General features: G+C 33.8%; 1 protein-coding gene across 1 annotated transcript; it reads left to right on the forward strand.

Annotated features, from left to right (window-relative positions):
- The first annotated feature begins 306 nt into the window (after positions 1–306).
- Hacl (2-hydroxyacyl-CoA lyase) lies at positions 307–13,727 on the forward strand. The gene is made up of 8 exons (XM_076415388.1): positions 307–482; positions 5,526–5,667; positions 5,733–5,890; positions 7,106–7,420; positions 8,342–8,740; positions 10,480–10,665; positions 13,077–13,312; positions 13,367–13,727. Exons 1-8 carry the CDS (start codon positions 429–431, stop codon positions 13,584–13,586), a joined length of 1,710 nt encoding a protein of 569 aa, XP_076271503.1. The 5' UTR covers positions 307–428; the 3' UTR covers positions 13,587–13,727.
- The last annotated feature ends 1,343 nt before the right edge of the window (positions 13,728–15,070 follow it).

Genomic DNA, 15,070 nt, shown 5'->3' on the forward strand with positions numbered 1-15,070 from the left:
TCAAAAGATTTCAATTATTCTGGGACATTAAAAAACATCGATCTTATATTCTTATTCAATGTTGTTATTTAAATAATTATTCCGTTTAATAAAATACACTTAATAATTATTAATAATCAAAGCGATTCTTTGGTTAAATGATAAAATCAATTTAATGAAATAATTTTTAATATATTTTAATACGAGGCACATAATTTATGGTAATTACAGCCTTATTGTTATTTCACAAGCTTCATTATTATGATTATTTATGTTACTTAATTGATAAACGTAACGAATTACAATTGTTTTGATAAATATCGCTTCAAAGTTCAAAATCGACTCTTATCACTTAAAAATCTGTCACTGGTACTCGAAATAACATAACCTAAAACAGTATTCGTTGTTATTGGCAGTTGTAGAGGTTCGTTTAAGAAAAAACTACTAAAATGGGCGAGGAAATTGATGGAAATAATGTGTTAGCGCAGTCATTAAAAGCTCAGGTATTATAATAATATTTATTTGGTTAATAATGTGCTCTTGTTAACTCCACTCATTATTTACGTACTCGTTATATCGATAAATTCCTCTGTTAATTATTTTACTACTTTCCATAATTTAACGTTGTAAACAGTTAACAATATACTAATGTGTAAGAATTTAATTACTAGCTGTTAAATATTAACAAAGACATATTATTTTACCTTCCAATTATTTTCTCTGTAATTTCGTTTAGAGGTCATAGATGTCAGCACAAGTATTGACGAAAAGTAAGGAAGAAAACTGTATTTTATTTTAGGACACCACAAATTTTTCATTTTTGTATTTAACATTTTCTTTATTTAAAAATAATTTTCTCATTATTAAAGATTGTTTGTCCTACTGTTTTTATTGTTTCTAATGTAAATAATATCAGAGGATTAATATTATTACAATTATTGTTAATAACAAATCTATTATTTAATTAATAATTTTTTTTCGAGACAGACCAAAGTAAGTGACATTGTAGCAACTTTCATACACCAGCTGGAATATAAAAAAAACTATTTTCTTAATTTACAAAATTGCTACAGGTCAAATCAGATTGGGATACAGGTCAGTTTATTTTTTGTAAATAATTGACCTCAGTTTGATTTTTTTGGAATTTTTGGCCAAACAACAACATAATTTAAAATGTTTATAAAGTGAAACAGTTGCTCTTATATATTTAACATGTATTTTCTCAATATGTATGAGATCAATTGAAAAGTCCCCGGCCTACCATAGTAAAACGCATTGTTTTGGCAAAATTAGTTTTTTTTATTCAACATAATTCCCTTCGAGGGTGATACACCAATTATAGCGACCCTCCAACTTTTCGATACTATTTTTGTGGTACGATTTGTCCTTTGCAGTCAAAATAAGCCTCAGTTTCAGCGATCACCTCTTCATTCGACGAAAATGTCTTCCCAGCGAGCATTCTTTTGAGACCTGAGAATAGGAAATAGTCACTGGGGGGCCAGATCTGGAGAATACGATGGATGAGGAAACAATTCGAAGCCCGATTCATGGATGTTTGCCATCGTTTTCACTGACTTTTTCTTTTTGTTCAAATGCGGCCGTTTTCGGCGATTTCGTCCTTCAAACGGTTCAATAACGCTATGTAATGGTTTCTGTTGATGGTCCTTCATTTTTCAAGGTAGTTAATGAAAATTATTCCATGCGCATCCCAAAATACAGACGCCACAATCTTGCTAGACGACTGTTGCGTTTTCCCACGCTTTGGAGAGGGTTCATCATGCGCAGTCCATTCGGATGACTGTCGATTGGACTTCGGGGTGAAATAATGGACCCATGTTTCATCCATTGTCACATATCGATGAAAAAACTCGGGGGTTTATTACGCTTAATCATCTTCAAACACTGCTCCGAATCATCAACTCGTCGTTGTTTTTGGTCAAAAGTGAGCTCACGCGGCACTCACTTTCCACAGAGCTTTCTCATACCCAAATATTCGTGAATGATATGATGTACACGTTCAGTTGATATCTTTAAACTATCTGCTATTTCATTCAATTTCAATTTACAGTCATTCAAAATTATTTTGTGAATTTTTAAAATGTTTTCGTTGGTAACAACCTCTTTTGGGTGTCCACTGCTTTCACCGTCTTCGGTGCTCATTTCGCCGCGTCAGTGTCCTGAAACTCGGTATAAAGCCAAGTTTTTGCTTCAACGTATTTTTTCCCTTCAAAAAGCGATATTTTATCAACACGCGAAATTCCTTTTTATCCATTTTTTTTCACAATAACAAAAGTTGCTTCAGTCAAAATGCTCTAATTCACAAACTAATGATCCAACAGCTGTCAAATTTATACACGCATCTTTTGAGGGTTAGGGCTAACTAAAAAAATTTGAGTTTAATTCTAGTAGCGCTATCTATGTGTCAGGCGTGGGACTTTTCAATTGACATGTTAATTATAATGATTATATACTTTATAGACCTAAGTTTTGAAAAATTCTGAACGATGCAAGTTCTTTCTAAGGGAGTGTGTGATGCTGAGAAGTCCATTTATTTCAAGTTCATTACAACTACGCGTTGCAACAAACTGAAATTCGAGACCAATTCCTTCAACTGTAGCAACACTGTTCTGGTTATCAACACTACCTACTCAATTTTTACACGCTATAATTTGAAACGTGGTAAAATTGTAATAAAAATTACAATATGGCAATGTTAGGTTATACTGTAATGTTCAACTTATTTTATATCTATAAAAAGGAAACTCAATATTATCTTGCTTCTGATGTTAACGATTTTCTTTTTTTTTGTGAATTTCGAAACCTTGATTTTTATATCAATGCACAGTTCAAATTAATAATTTCTTCTCGGTAGCAGTATTAAATGTTTATCCAAGTTTCAACAGTTCAAAATAAATGGCACCAACCTGGTCCCACCAATCACTAAGTATATTCTTGTAACCAAAGCGATTTGGCCTTTAATAGAAATAACTTATCACAAAAAAGCCTTTCACACGTTTGTTGCTGCATTTTATGGAAGATTTTTCCATTCTCTAATTGTCTACCGTTTAGTTCATGCGGCACCAATCTTTCCATCTTTTGGATTTTTCTTATCGTTTGTAACCATTCAACAATTCAAATTCAACTTTTCTAAAAAGTATTTTTAAGTTTCTGTTGGTTCTTCATCTAATAACTCCTACAATTCTGCATCTTCAAAAGTTTTTCAGATCGAATTCCAAATCTCAAACTATCTTGTTGGAAAAACGAGAAAAATATGCATTGAGCGTTAGATATTTTGGTCCTGTAGCTCTATTATTAGTTTTAATAATACTATTGTTCTTCTAGTAATAATATTACTGCCGGCTTAGTGGCACAGTGGTAAAGGCGATAGGACGGTCCTGCTACTGTTGCGACAGCCGCTGGTTCGAATCCTGCTGGGGCATGGACGTAAATTTATGTTCGTGATTGTTCTAAGCAAGAGTGTAAAATCCGACAAGGAAAATAATCCCAGTCACGCCAGTAACCAGGCTGGGTAAGACCGAATGTCTTCTGGGATGGTTTCTAAAGTTGGTCACTCGCCAGTCGGTAGACTTAATGCAAGACCGTGGTTCGGAGCCCACGTTAAACTTTAGGTCCAGTCCAGATAAACCCATAGTTGGTAAAAGGAGATTTTAAAATATATATAAAAAATATTACTAAGAAAATGATCCATACTATCTCAACAGAAGGAAAGGTAATAAATAGTATTACTAGCACCAATCTATTTTCAAGCTCTCTCCCACCAATTTTAGAGCTTCCTTATATTAGTGATCATATAGTGATCGAAACTCGACCTTAATATATATTTTTTTAATATATAATAATAACCTTTACTATTGCCTCTAATATAATGTTTCTTAATAATAATATAGTAAAGTTAAGTAGTAAGTTAGTTATAATAATAATTAAAGTTAAGAACATATAATTATGTTCAGGAATCGAAATGATTGACACATTTCTCATTTTGTGCAGGGAGGGGCTGATAACTCTTTTTATTTTTGAATTATGTTTATCCTAAGTTGACATTTTCGCATATCAATGACCTTTGGACAAAGGCGCTACGTTATATTGTTCTCACTACTAAAAATATTTAATTCTATTCTAGTTTAATTTTAGTTATTGATTTGTTGATGCCGGATGTTATGTTGAAACTTGCCTTTCGTTCTTTTACGGTTTGGTTCCAATCATAGTGTATTTTTAGAAGTAATGCAAACGATTAAACAGTTAAAATTTTTATATAAAATATATTGCTTGTATTTTCACATCAGAGTTCTGACATATTTCAAAAATGACAAGTGGATAGTCAATATAATTACAAGAGAAAGTAGCATGAAAGTACCGGTACATTTTTTTTGTATTGTAATACATATTAAACATATAAAGTATATTCAAAGTTTTCTTGCCGCACTTTTTAAATTCGTTTCAGATTCAGTCAAAATTGTCCTTCTCGTTTTATTCTGGTTAAAAAGAGACACAATATTGTCTGATTGGTTCAAACACGTAAACGAATGAGCCTGTCAAAGTCGTCCGGTTGTCAGACGTATGCAAAATTCTTGAAAGCAATAGTGGTTATAACTCTAACCTATAAACTATCATGGCTAAATAACTAACAGTAGTGTTTAGATGTACTTTAATGTTAAAATAAATTATATTTGATAACATTTTTGTTCAATTATTTTATTCAGATTAGAATTTTCTTATATGTCAAAGCCAAACTGAACTAAAACTCAGAGTTGATGAGGCAATATTGCGACGTTTTGATGTCACAAATAAATATTAAATATTACAAATATTAAATGACGTATGTACAAAATAAATTTGAACAGACTATATATTTTGGCTCTATGCACTTCTCCATATAGTTAGGCCCAATTCCTTTATGCGTACAATTAAAGAGAAGTTAAAAAGGGCAACAAACTTTTGGTTTAGCTTTAATATATAGGTTTTGAAAAAATATAATGAATTTTATATCGGCAAAATGAACAGAGTTGTATTGCTCAAATATACGCCTCCGCGACATAACTATAGTACATTACACATATTTCATACTCTTTCTATCTAATTTTTCCATTCACTTTGGATAGCATTTTTTAGCTGTTCAACATTGGTAAATTGTTTACTACTTGAGTACACATCACGTGCTAGCTTACCCCCAAAGGTAAGCGCGCTGGCCATTTTAAAATTTGAATATTGTGTTATGAAAAATAGTTTTTAACAAGTTTCACAGTATGAATAGCAACATTGTGTTGGTGAAAAATATAATTCTGACGGGCAATTTGTCTTCTATAATTGACGAACTGTTCACTGATAGCTTAACATAACTTATACTATTAATTTTCCCTGAAATGAATTTTATTTCTGTTTTTATTTTAAAACCTATAGCGGCTTCATACATCATAATGATGATGATAAAATCATCAGATCTTTTCTTAAATCATGATTTATTTTCAATAATCATAGTTTGATGATAGGCATAGCTAATTTTATTTTTAAATGTTTCTTAACAACAGGGCGTTGAGTTTATTTTTGGTATAATCGGCTATCCCGTCATTGAACTAAGCATGGCACTCCAGATGGCTGATATTCATTATATAGGCATGAGAAACGAACAAGCTGCCTGTTACGCAGCTCAAGCAATAGGATATTTAACCGGTAATAAACCACGACTGTACATGGTTTGAAGTACATTACAATTTTTCCAAAATTACGATGTTTAGGTAATCCAGCAGGAGTATTGTGTGTATCAGGACCTGGTGTTTTACATACTTTTGGTGGAATGGCCAATGCTCAGGTAAATTGTTGGCCTGTTGTCGTCATTGGTGGATCAGCTCCACAGGATCACGAAGGAATTGGTGGATTTCAAGAATGCAATCAGGTTTGGTACCACATTTAGTAAATTTTACTGTATGATAAGTTCATAAATTAAGATTATATTAAGAGTATCTAATAAAATATATGGTATTTAAAGAAAATAACTTAGTAAAAATGTTAAAAAGCATTTTTGAACTTTTGATTGTCGACATTACATTTTTTTTATACTTTATAAATTGTTATAAAAATTAACTTATTTAGATAAAAGTTATATTCCGAGTAGACAAAACTTATGAGTCGACGTAATATAACTTCTGTTTGTTTTTGAAGCAGTAAACTTTCAACAAGTCCCACAAGGAGTACCTCTAGATTTCGATTCGTAAATTCCTTCTTTGCTTATTATTTCTAATGCTTTTTGTGCCATTTACACTGTAAAAGTCTATTCGTCTTTATCGACCAAATCTATTTTTTTTGTTACTCTTAGTAGTTCCACAATCTGCCCAGAGGGCAACAAGTGTTTATGTTTATATTATATATACATGGCATGTAGAAAATTACTTCATTCAATGATTTCCTGTATACAATACTATTTTAATTAATTAGTCTTATTCTAAAGCTTATTGTAAAGTCTATATATGTCCAATAATCATATCGTATGGTATTAGACGTTTTAATCTACGAACTCTTATTATTATTATATATATATATATATATATATATATATATATATATATATATATATATATTTATTCTGTTAACAAGTATATGCATTTGTTCTGTTGTTCCATTTTTATTGCGAAAATCAAATTGGTGTTCTGGGATGATATTTATTTTTTCTATTATACCATTGAACCTCTTTATGTACAGTTTCCCAAAAACTTTTGAGATTATCGGTAATAAGCTTATAGGCCCTTAGGAGTTGACATCTTTTGGCGTTTCCCCTGGTGTGAGAATCATTATTATTTGAGCTACTTTCCAGATGCTAGGTAAATAATTAATTCCTAATATATCATTGAAAATGAATGTTAATAATTTTACCCCCTTCTCCGACAGTTATTTTATTCATATTTTTCTGGTTGTTAAATTATATCCAGGTGCTTTTTACAATTAATCTCTCTGATTATTATCTGTTGAGCTTCTTTGGCGATGAATTTTTTATGTGGTAAATCCATTCGAAATGGCGAATTTTGGAAATCTAAATAAAAAACCAATTATTCAATACAAAATCCAATATATCTTATAAAATATATATAACTTTTATTTATTCATTAATCAATAGGTAGAACTAGCGAGACCATATTGCAAATATTCAGCCAGGCCACCAAGCATATCCCTCATTCCTCTCCATGTGGAGAAGGCAGTTAGATTGGCGAAAAATGGCCGACCTGGTGCTGTGTACTTGGATTTCCCAGCAAACATATTATCATCCAAAGTCGACTCAGACAAAATACCACCTCAGTATGGACCCACGGACATTCCTACTATTTATCCTGATCCCAAGAAAATCCAAGACGCCATCGAAGTTTTAACACAGGCTAAAAAACCATTGGTCATCGTTGGTAAAGGAGCAGCCTATGCTAGAGCAGAAAATGAGGTAAAACTGAACTATTATATACAGGGGATAGAAAAAATAATATGAACACCATGCGATAGAGTATATTTTGTGGCATGTTGGCAACACTGCTTCTCCGTAAATAATACGACGCCTTTTTGTATTTCTCAGTCTTGCAGGTTATACTTCAGTGTTGAATTCATAGCTGAATTATTTAACATTTTACTAGCGACAGTATTCACAATAATGACAGCATACACAAAACATCATGGGGGATGAGAAATAGTAGAAAAACCCTAACTGACAGAGACCGACAGACATTAAAAATGATTATAGCGAGACATTATAAAACTACCGTGGCAAAAGTGACAGCAGAAATCAACATTCACTTAAATAATACTGTTTTAACAAAAACAGGCTGTGATTTCGAAACCCGTTATAATGAAAGCCAACACTAACAAATATAACGCTAAGCTGTGAAAGAAGTGTTGCAGCGAGTATAAAACCTGTACGCTTGATGATCTGAAGAATATTTTATGGTCCGATGAATCATTCTTTGAATATTTTCCTACAAACGTCTGCGTTTATGTATGGAGAACCTCAAAAGAAGCCTACGATCCAGACTACCTGATTTAATGATGAAGTTCTTACTATGATTAGCATATTGCGATATTCCATTCCATTACAAAACATCCATTACACAATCGCCAGACATCTCCATAATTGAACTGTGTGGGGAGTTATAGAAAATCATTGAAGTAATCGGTGGATGTCTTGGTACAAGAATGATACAACATTCTGTTGGAAACTATTCGGTGAAGAATTGCAGTATTTTTAAAGGGAAATGATGGCCTAACACTTTATTAAAAAATAAATATTGTGTATAAGTCAAGTGTTCATATGTTTTTGGTCCATCCCCTGTATGTCATTCGTTACAAATTTTCATCTTTATCTTTGTTTAAGGTCAACGAATTGATCAATTTAACTAATCTTCCGTTCCTGGCAACTCCTATGGGAAAAGGTGTAGTATCGGATACGTCAGAAAAATGTATAGGACCAGCTCGATCACTTGCACTTCAAAAAGCGGACGTAATATTGCTTTTGGGCGCACGCTTAAACTGGATACTGCATTTCGGTCGTCCTGTACGTTTTTCACCCGACGTTAAGATAATCCAAATAGATATATCAGCCGAGGAACTACACAACAGTATTAAGTCAACGGTTGCCATTCAGAGTGATCTTAAAACAGCGGTGTCTAGTATGGTTGGTGGATTGAAACAAAAGCGATTTAATTTCTCATCAAGGGAAGAATGGTGGAAATTGTTGCAAACAAAATGCAACGATAACAAAAAAATCGTACAGGTATGTTTTATTTATAAGATACATACTATTTTATTAAATAAAATAAAACGTTCTTAGTACCTTTAAATAAAAGAAACTATCGATAGTTCAAAAGTTGCTCCCTTCTTGATGCTTTTCCGTCTTCATTTATCTGATTTCTTTATCGCTCTATTGTGAATAAAAAATACTGTTTAAAAATAAGTTTAAAACCTAAAATAAGTTTAAATATAAAGAATAAGTTCTGTGTAATTTATTAGTTATGATGATACAAAGATCACAAGGTAGGGCCGATAATAGTAAGAATAACAAATATAATGAAACACAGAGTTCATTCATTTATAATTCCCTTAATAGCGTGTCTTTGAGACGGTTGATTAATCAACTGTTTCCGGACGTTTAAATGCGTGGAAAAAGATCCAAAACGGGAAAATGGCTACCACCCGAATTACCTGAAATACCATTAACACGATTTTAACATCGTTGTTTTATTGGTTGCCATGCAAATAAAAAATAGTTTTCTGTGTCAAGGAGTAAGAAATGCAAAGTTATCCTCTGCCTGGCAACGTTCAGTCACACATCGCAACATTTGTGAAGGATAACTTGAATGTTTAATATTTTGACGACGTTTCTGCAGAATATCATCTGGCACCTAGAGGTTTTGTCTACTTTTGCTTTCTTCCTGAGCGCTCGACGAGTCTTGGCGCGCTTAACTCCAGGTGTATGGACGTTCTGCTTGGTTGACTTCACTTCGTAGCGCTGGTTTCCAAGATATTTGGTAGTCGCTTAGTAGTCATGACTGATTTTTTGTTTTTATTGACTGCATTGCGAAGTTCCTCCCTTCGTGCACCTTTTCTTCTGTTTATTAGTCTTATGTATACATTTTTACAGTCGTGGCAGCGAATTTTACACAGTCCTTGGCCCTCCAGCTCTATCTTATTTTTTGTGGTTGGTAGGATTACGCTAATCTTTTTGTTGGTGTTAAAAATTGTTTCAATGTGGTTTTTCTTCTCTTCCTTTGGGCTTCCCAGGCTTTGTCTTTAGGTTATTTTTATTTGTTTCTTTGTGTAGCTATTCTGGAGAAGAGTTATTGTATCGTATGATTAAGGTCTTCACTACTACCTGTAATTGCACCAGACGCATTTTAATTAAATGCTCGTGGTATCCTTGTAAAGCTTCTTGTCTATGTGTCCACATAACGAAAGTATCCTTGCTATATTCATTGCTCTCACTTCTAGAGCTTCTATAAACAGATTTACCATAAGGGGGGATAGCGGTGAACACATTGGTGCTTCTTCCATTTGATGTTGCCATGTCAGAGCTTACTAGCAGATAACCTGCTTCCACAATAACATTTTCTATACGCGAAGGGTTTAGAAACTGAGGGTAAAAACAGACCAACCCGTCTCACTCGTCCACTATTCAGGTAGTCAAAAAAAATTAAATTAAATGAAAATGAGATAACCGGATAGTCTGAGTCGTAATACATAACATATATATATATATATATATATATATATATACATAGTGTAATTACTTTCTAACGGTTCTATATTCTCTATTTTTATTATCTGAAGATCTAAGAAAGTCTGTTAATGGACCAATACAGTCATGTAATATCAGTTGCTCACTTGTCATGATAAAACTATTTAGGAAAAACATTCAAATTCGAGCTCTACAATAAATAAAATAGGTCTGGAACACTGCTAGCAATTTCTTTAATTTCGAAAAATAATAATATTCTTCTTTCATTCTTATTTTAGGCAATGGCGAACGATATTGCACCACCGCTAAACTATTACGCCGTGTTCAAAAACCTATACGAACATATCCCTGATGACTGCATCATTGTAAGCGAAGGTGCCAACACAATGGACATTGGCAGATCGATATTATTAAATAAGTATCCCCGACATCGATTGGACGCAGGCACCTTTGGAACTATGGGCGTATGTTTTATGAAAAACGATAATGAAAATGACACAAAACATAATAGGCTAGATATAGAAACGCCCGGAATATATCAGTTCGCGACGTTGCCAGTTCTTGTAAATTATGAGTATATTTGAAAAACTCTTTTCCACGCCATCCATGAGTTAGTTCTATGCGCAGTTTTTTTATGTGGTGTCGACTCATATTTATTTAATTTTTTACTTTTACTTTTACTGCTACAAGATCCCTTTGATATGTTCACAAATCAATGATTTATCCATTACTGCTTACTATTTGCAATACAAATTTAAGTGGTACAACAGTAAATAAACCATAAGCAACAAAACTCTTACCCCTACTTATAATAAACAATACAATACTTAAGCTAACTTAAAGTAAAATCAAATAAAATATAAATATAACGCGATAATAAGTATACTATATTGTATAATAATAGTAAATGTAATAAAATAATACCAAATACCCGGTGTACCAGAAAGTTGTTACGGGTTTTAATAATTCTCACTATGCTTAGGTATGCAATGTTGTGATGTGACACATATGTCATTTTATTCTACTGACATCAGGCTTCAAATATTATCTTTTGCGAAAGTAACGCCGTCATAGATTTATACCTCTTTGAAAATGTCAAGTTTCGTGCCTGAAAATGTGCATTTGCGGCACGCATTACTTTCCTTATTTAATCTAAAGAGAAAGAGCGCTGAAAGTCGTCGTTTGCTGATAGAAAGCTTAAGATACTAAGTGATGAACATTGGATTTATGTTGAACCCCGTAAGCGCCAAAAATCCTGGTTATCATCTGATGAAGCCGGTCGATTGACTCCAAGTCCAAATCGTTTTGGTCGCAAGACAACGCTCTGTGTTTGGTGGGACCAGAGTGGTTTGGTACCGCAATAATTCCTTGGCTGGATAACGTCACGTACCTAGGTCTTCACTTCGACCGGCGGTTCAGTTGGCATTCCCAAATCCAGAAAGCAATCCAAAAAGGTTCGGGGATAGCAAACCTGCTATCTTCTCTGATCTGCCCTTCTAGCAGACTTCCCATCTCCATCAAATGCTTATTTTACAAGATGTTAATTCGGTCCATACTCCTCTACGGATCTAATGTCTACTTCAAGTTTGTTACACCCAACCAGGTCAAACGGCTTCAAGTTTTCCAAAATAAGCTTCTCTTTCTAATTCTCTTCTAAGAGAATATTAAACGCTCCATGGTTTGTCAGAAATAATCAAATTCATAGGGAAACTGACACTCCAGAAATCAAGCACTTCATATCTCAATCATTCCACAAACAACAACTCAGCTCAAGTTCTTCTGAAAACGCGCTTGTTCGCGAGCTGGTCGACATGCTGGGAGCTTAGCACCGCGTCACCGCCAAGCTCCCCCCCTTTTCCAGGCTGAAACGACCTCATTCGTCGCTACAGTCATAACTTTTGCCCCCATACAACAGTACCCAGTTGTGTGTTAACTCAGGTTTGCGAATCAATAGAATCGCCGGGCCCTCGTGCCCAATAACGGCTGCCCGATCAGAGGGTGCCATATCCCCAAATTTAATGCAGTAGCAGTAGTGATCCACAGGGGTCAACTGTGAGGCGATTTCGGTTTAGTGTATTGGTAAGCCCAGAGGCAGTCCCATATAACCCGGTCCAACTTGTCACTCCAGGGCAAGTCTCCGCGACCAGGTATGCGTCATGCATTCCACCGCCTGGTTTTTAGGCCAGAACAAAAAAAAAGTGGTGTGGTATGTTACGGACTGTTGAAACCTGGTTAAACAGTTAATAGTGAACACTACGGACAACAGACACGATAAAGTGATTTTATAGCACGATAATGCGTCTTCTCATAAAGCCAAACCGGTCAAGGAAGCGTTGAATGTACTTGTATGGGACATATCGCATTCGCGGAACTCTCCAGTCTTTGCACCGCCTACTCTCAACTTCTCACATCAATGGGATAGACACTTGCAGAGCAGCACTTCGCCAATTTCGAAGAAGTTAGAAAATGGCCCTATGAATGGTTTTACTCAAAGGACACGCAGTTTCTTTGGGATGTCATTCATAAATTGCCTGAAAAATCGGCAAGATGTGTAGAATCAAATGGCCAGTACTTTGAATAAATACATTTTTCAATTTTCTTGAAATTTATGTAGTTAAAAAAAAGGTAATGACTTTCCAGTACACCTAGTATAAACAATCAAGTAATATTAGAACTCTTACGGCTCTTATTACTTATCACTGACAAAATCAAAACAAAACGGCTGCCGTTGTTCATTGTTTTTTACCATTCGACCGATTGTAAAGGGCAACGTTGCAGAATCAGGCGGAAACTGATGAAGTTTGCCGAATGCGGGCTGGGCGTATTTATGACCACTCACAAAACATCTTTAGAAACTCAATATCGTTTATTTTAGGTCGGACCTGGTTTCGCTATAGCCGCATCCTTATACTGCAAGCACTACGAACCAAAGAAACGGGTCATTTGCGTCGAGGGAGACTCGGCTTTCGGGTTCTCCGGAATGGAGATCGAGACCATGGTCAGATACAAATTACCCATCATCGTTGTCGTGGTGAATAATTCGGGAATATACACGGGAATGGAGCCGGAGGTTTTCAAGGATATTCAAGAAAGCGGTGAAATAACCAAAGTGTAAGATACCTGATTTATTCATTTAAGCCTGCAGCAAAAACGAGAACGTTTCAGGACTCCTCCCGGATGCCTTTCCAGCTGTACCCGTTATGATAACATGATGGCTTTGTTTGGTAAAACCGGATTTTTCGTAAAGACTATACCTGAGCTGAATGCGTCCATCGAGGAAGCCTTGAAAATAACTGATGGTCCGACAGTAATCAACGTGATTATTAGTCCAACCGCTGATAGAAAGCCACAGACATTCAGTTGGCTAACCGAATCAAAATTATAAGCGATATTTTTAAATATATATAATATACATATTGAGTGGACTTGTGGGGGTCATTGGAATTATGTCTTTGAAAGATTATATTTTATGTTATTTTTTGTATTTGTTGTTTCCTGCAAAAATAAACAAAGAAATTAAAATGAACTATAATTTTTTTTAAAGCACAAAAATTATAGTCCAATAAAAATAACAATGAACTCACATCATCAAGATGTTTAATGTATTCCCAGTCGCAATTTATAAATTCGTTTTAGAATCGGACAATATTTCTTCTCATTTTATGTTAGTTAAAATGACATACAATGCTTTCTGATACGTTCGAACATGTAACCGACTCAGTCTATGAAAGTCGCCCGGTTGTGAGATTTTCGTAAAATTCTTCAAAATATTGGTTATAATAATAATGGTTATAAACCGGCAAATATTACAATACACTACAATATCTCAAAAAACGAAAAATATGATCTTGGGTTTATTGAAAAGAAACCGTTCTCGTAGTTTTTTCAATATAAACATAATTTAATAAAATTATTTCAGAAAAAAAACTGTTACTCTGAAAAGTATCCATAGAAATGTTTAAAGATATACAGTTTTTTGTGGGATGTAGAACATCTCTTGTACTGCTGAGTAATACCTACACTGTTGAGTAATATATGATTTAAATGTTGTAAATATAACCCACAAAGGGATCTAATGGAACTTGCAGACATTGCATTTTAAAGAATACACTTTTTAAAGGCATATTATAAAATCAAGGAAGACTTTTTTCAATTTGTGTATTTCATCAAACATGGATATTTTAGAATGGGACATTTTATCCATGGGAAGATGGTAATAAAAATAGTATTAAAATAATAAAAGTTGATGGAAAAAGGTAAATATTGGAATAACAATTGATTAGGTTTTATTGGTCATAAAATGTATTAATAATTCATTGCAGATATATTGTTTTTCATGCTGGAAACAGGAGTGGTTAATAACACCTTCAGCTTGGATAAACTCGATTTTAAAACGACCCATATGGGAATAACAATTGGATTAAGAAGGTTATGTGTTTCCCATTAAACATATCAATACCCAGGTTGAGTGCTTAGAAATAAGAAATGATAATCAGGGGACTAGAATAGCTCATTTGAAAGAAAGAAGTTCGTAAAATACCTGTTTTGAAGCAGAGGAAGGCCCATTGTATGAAACAGGGATGGAAAAAATGTAATTATAAAGTACCACTACCAAAGGCTTACACTGCGTGTAACTTTAAAAATGTTTTTTTCTCGAAACTACTTATTATCCAGTAAAAAATCGATAATAAAAATATTGTTTGTTTTTTATTACACGTAAGAAGAGTAGTTTGGTTCGTCTCGTCTAAGATAGTTGTTGCTATGCCAATGACAAATATAATGTACATCCATGACCAGACGGTAATTCGTGATGTACAGTATCCGTGAGATATAGTGTTTTTTTTAATTTTTTTTAAAGAAAACCCTATA

Source organism: Rhynchophorus ferrugineus, unplaced genomic scaffold (assembly GCF_030347505.1).
Source record: "Rhynchophorus ferrugineus isolate W39M unplaced genomic scaffold, kcgeb_rfMv2 rfM1, whole genome shotgun sequence".
NCBI lineage: Eukaryota > Metazoa > Arthropoda > Insecta > Coleoptera > Curculionidae > Rhynchophorus > Rhynchophorus ferrugineus.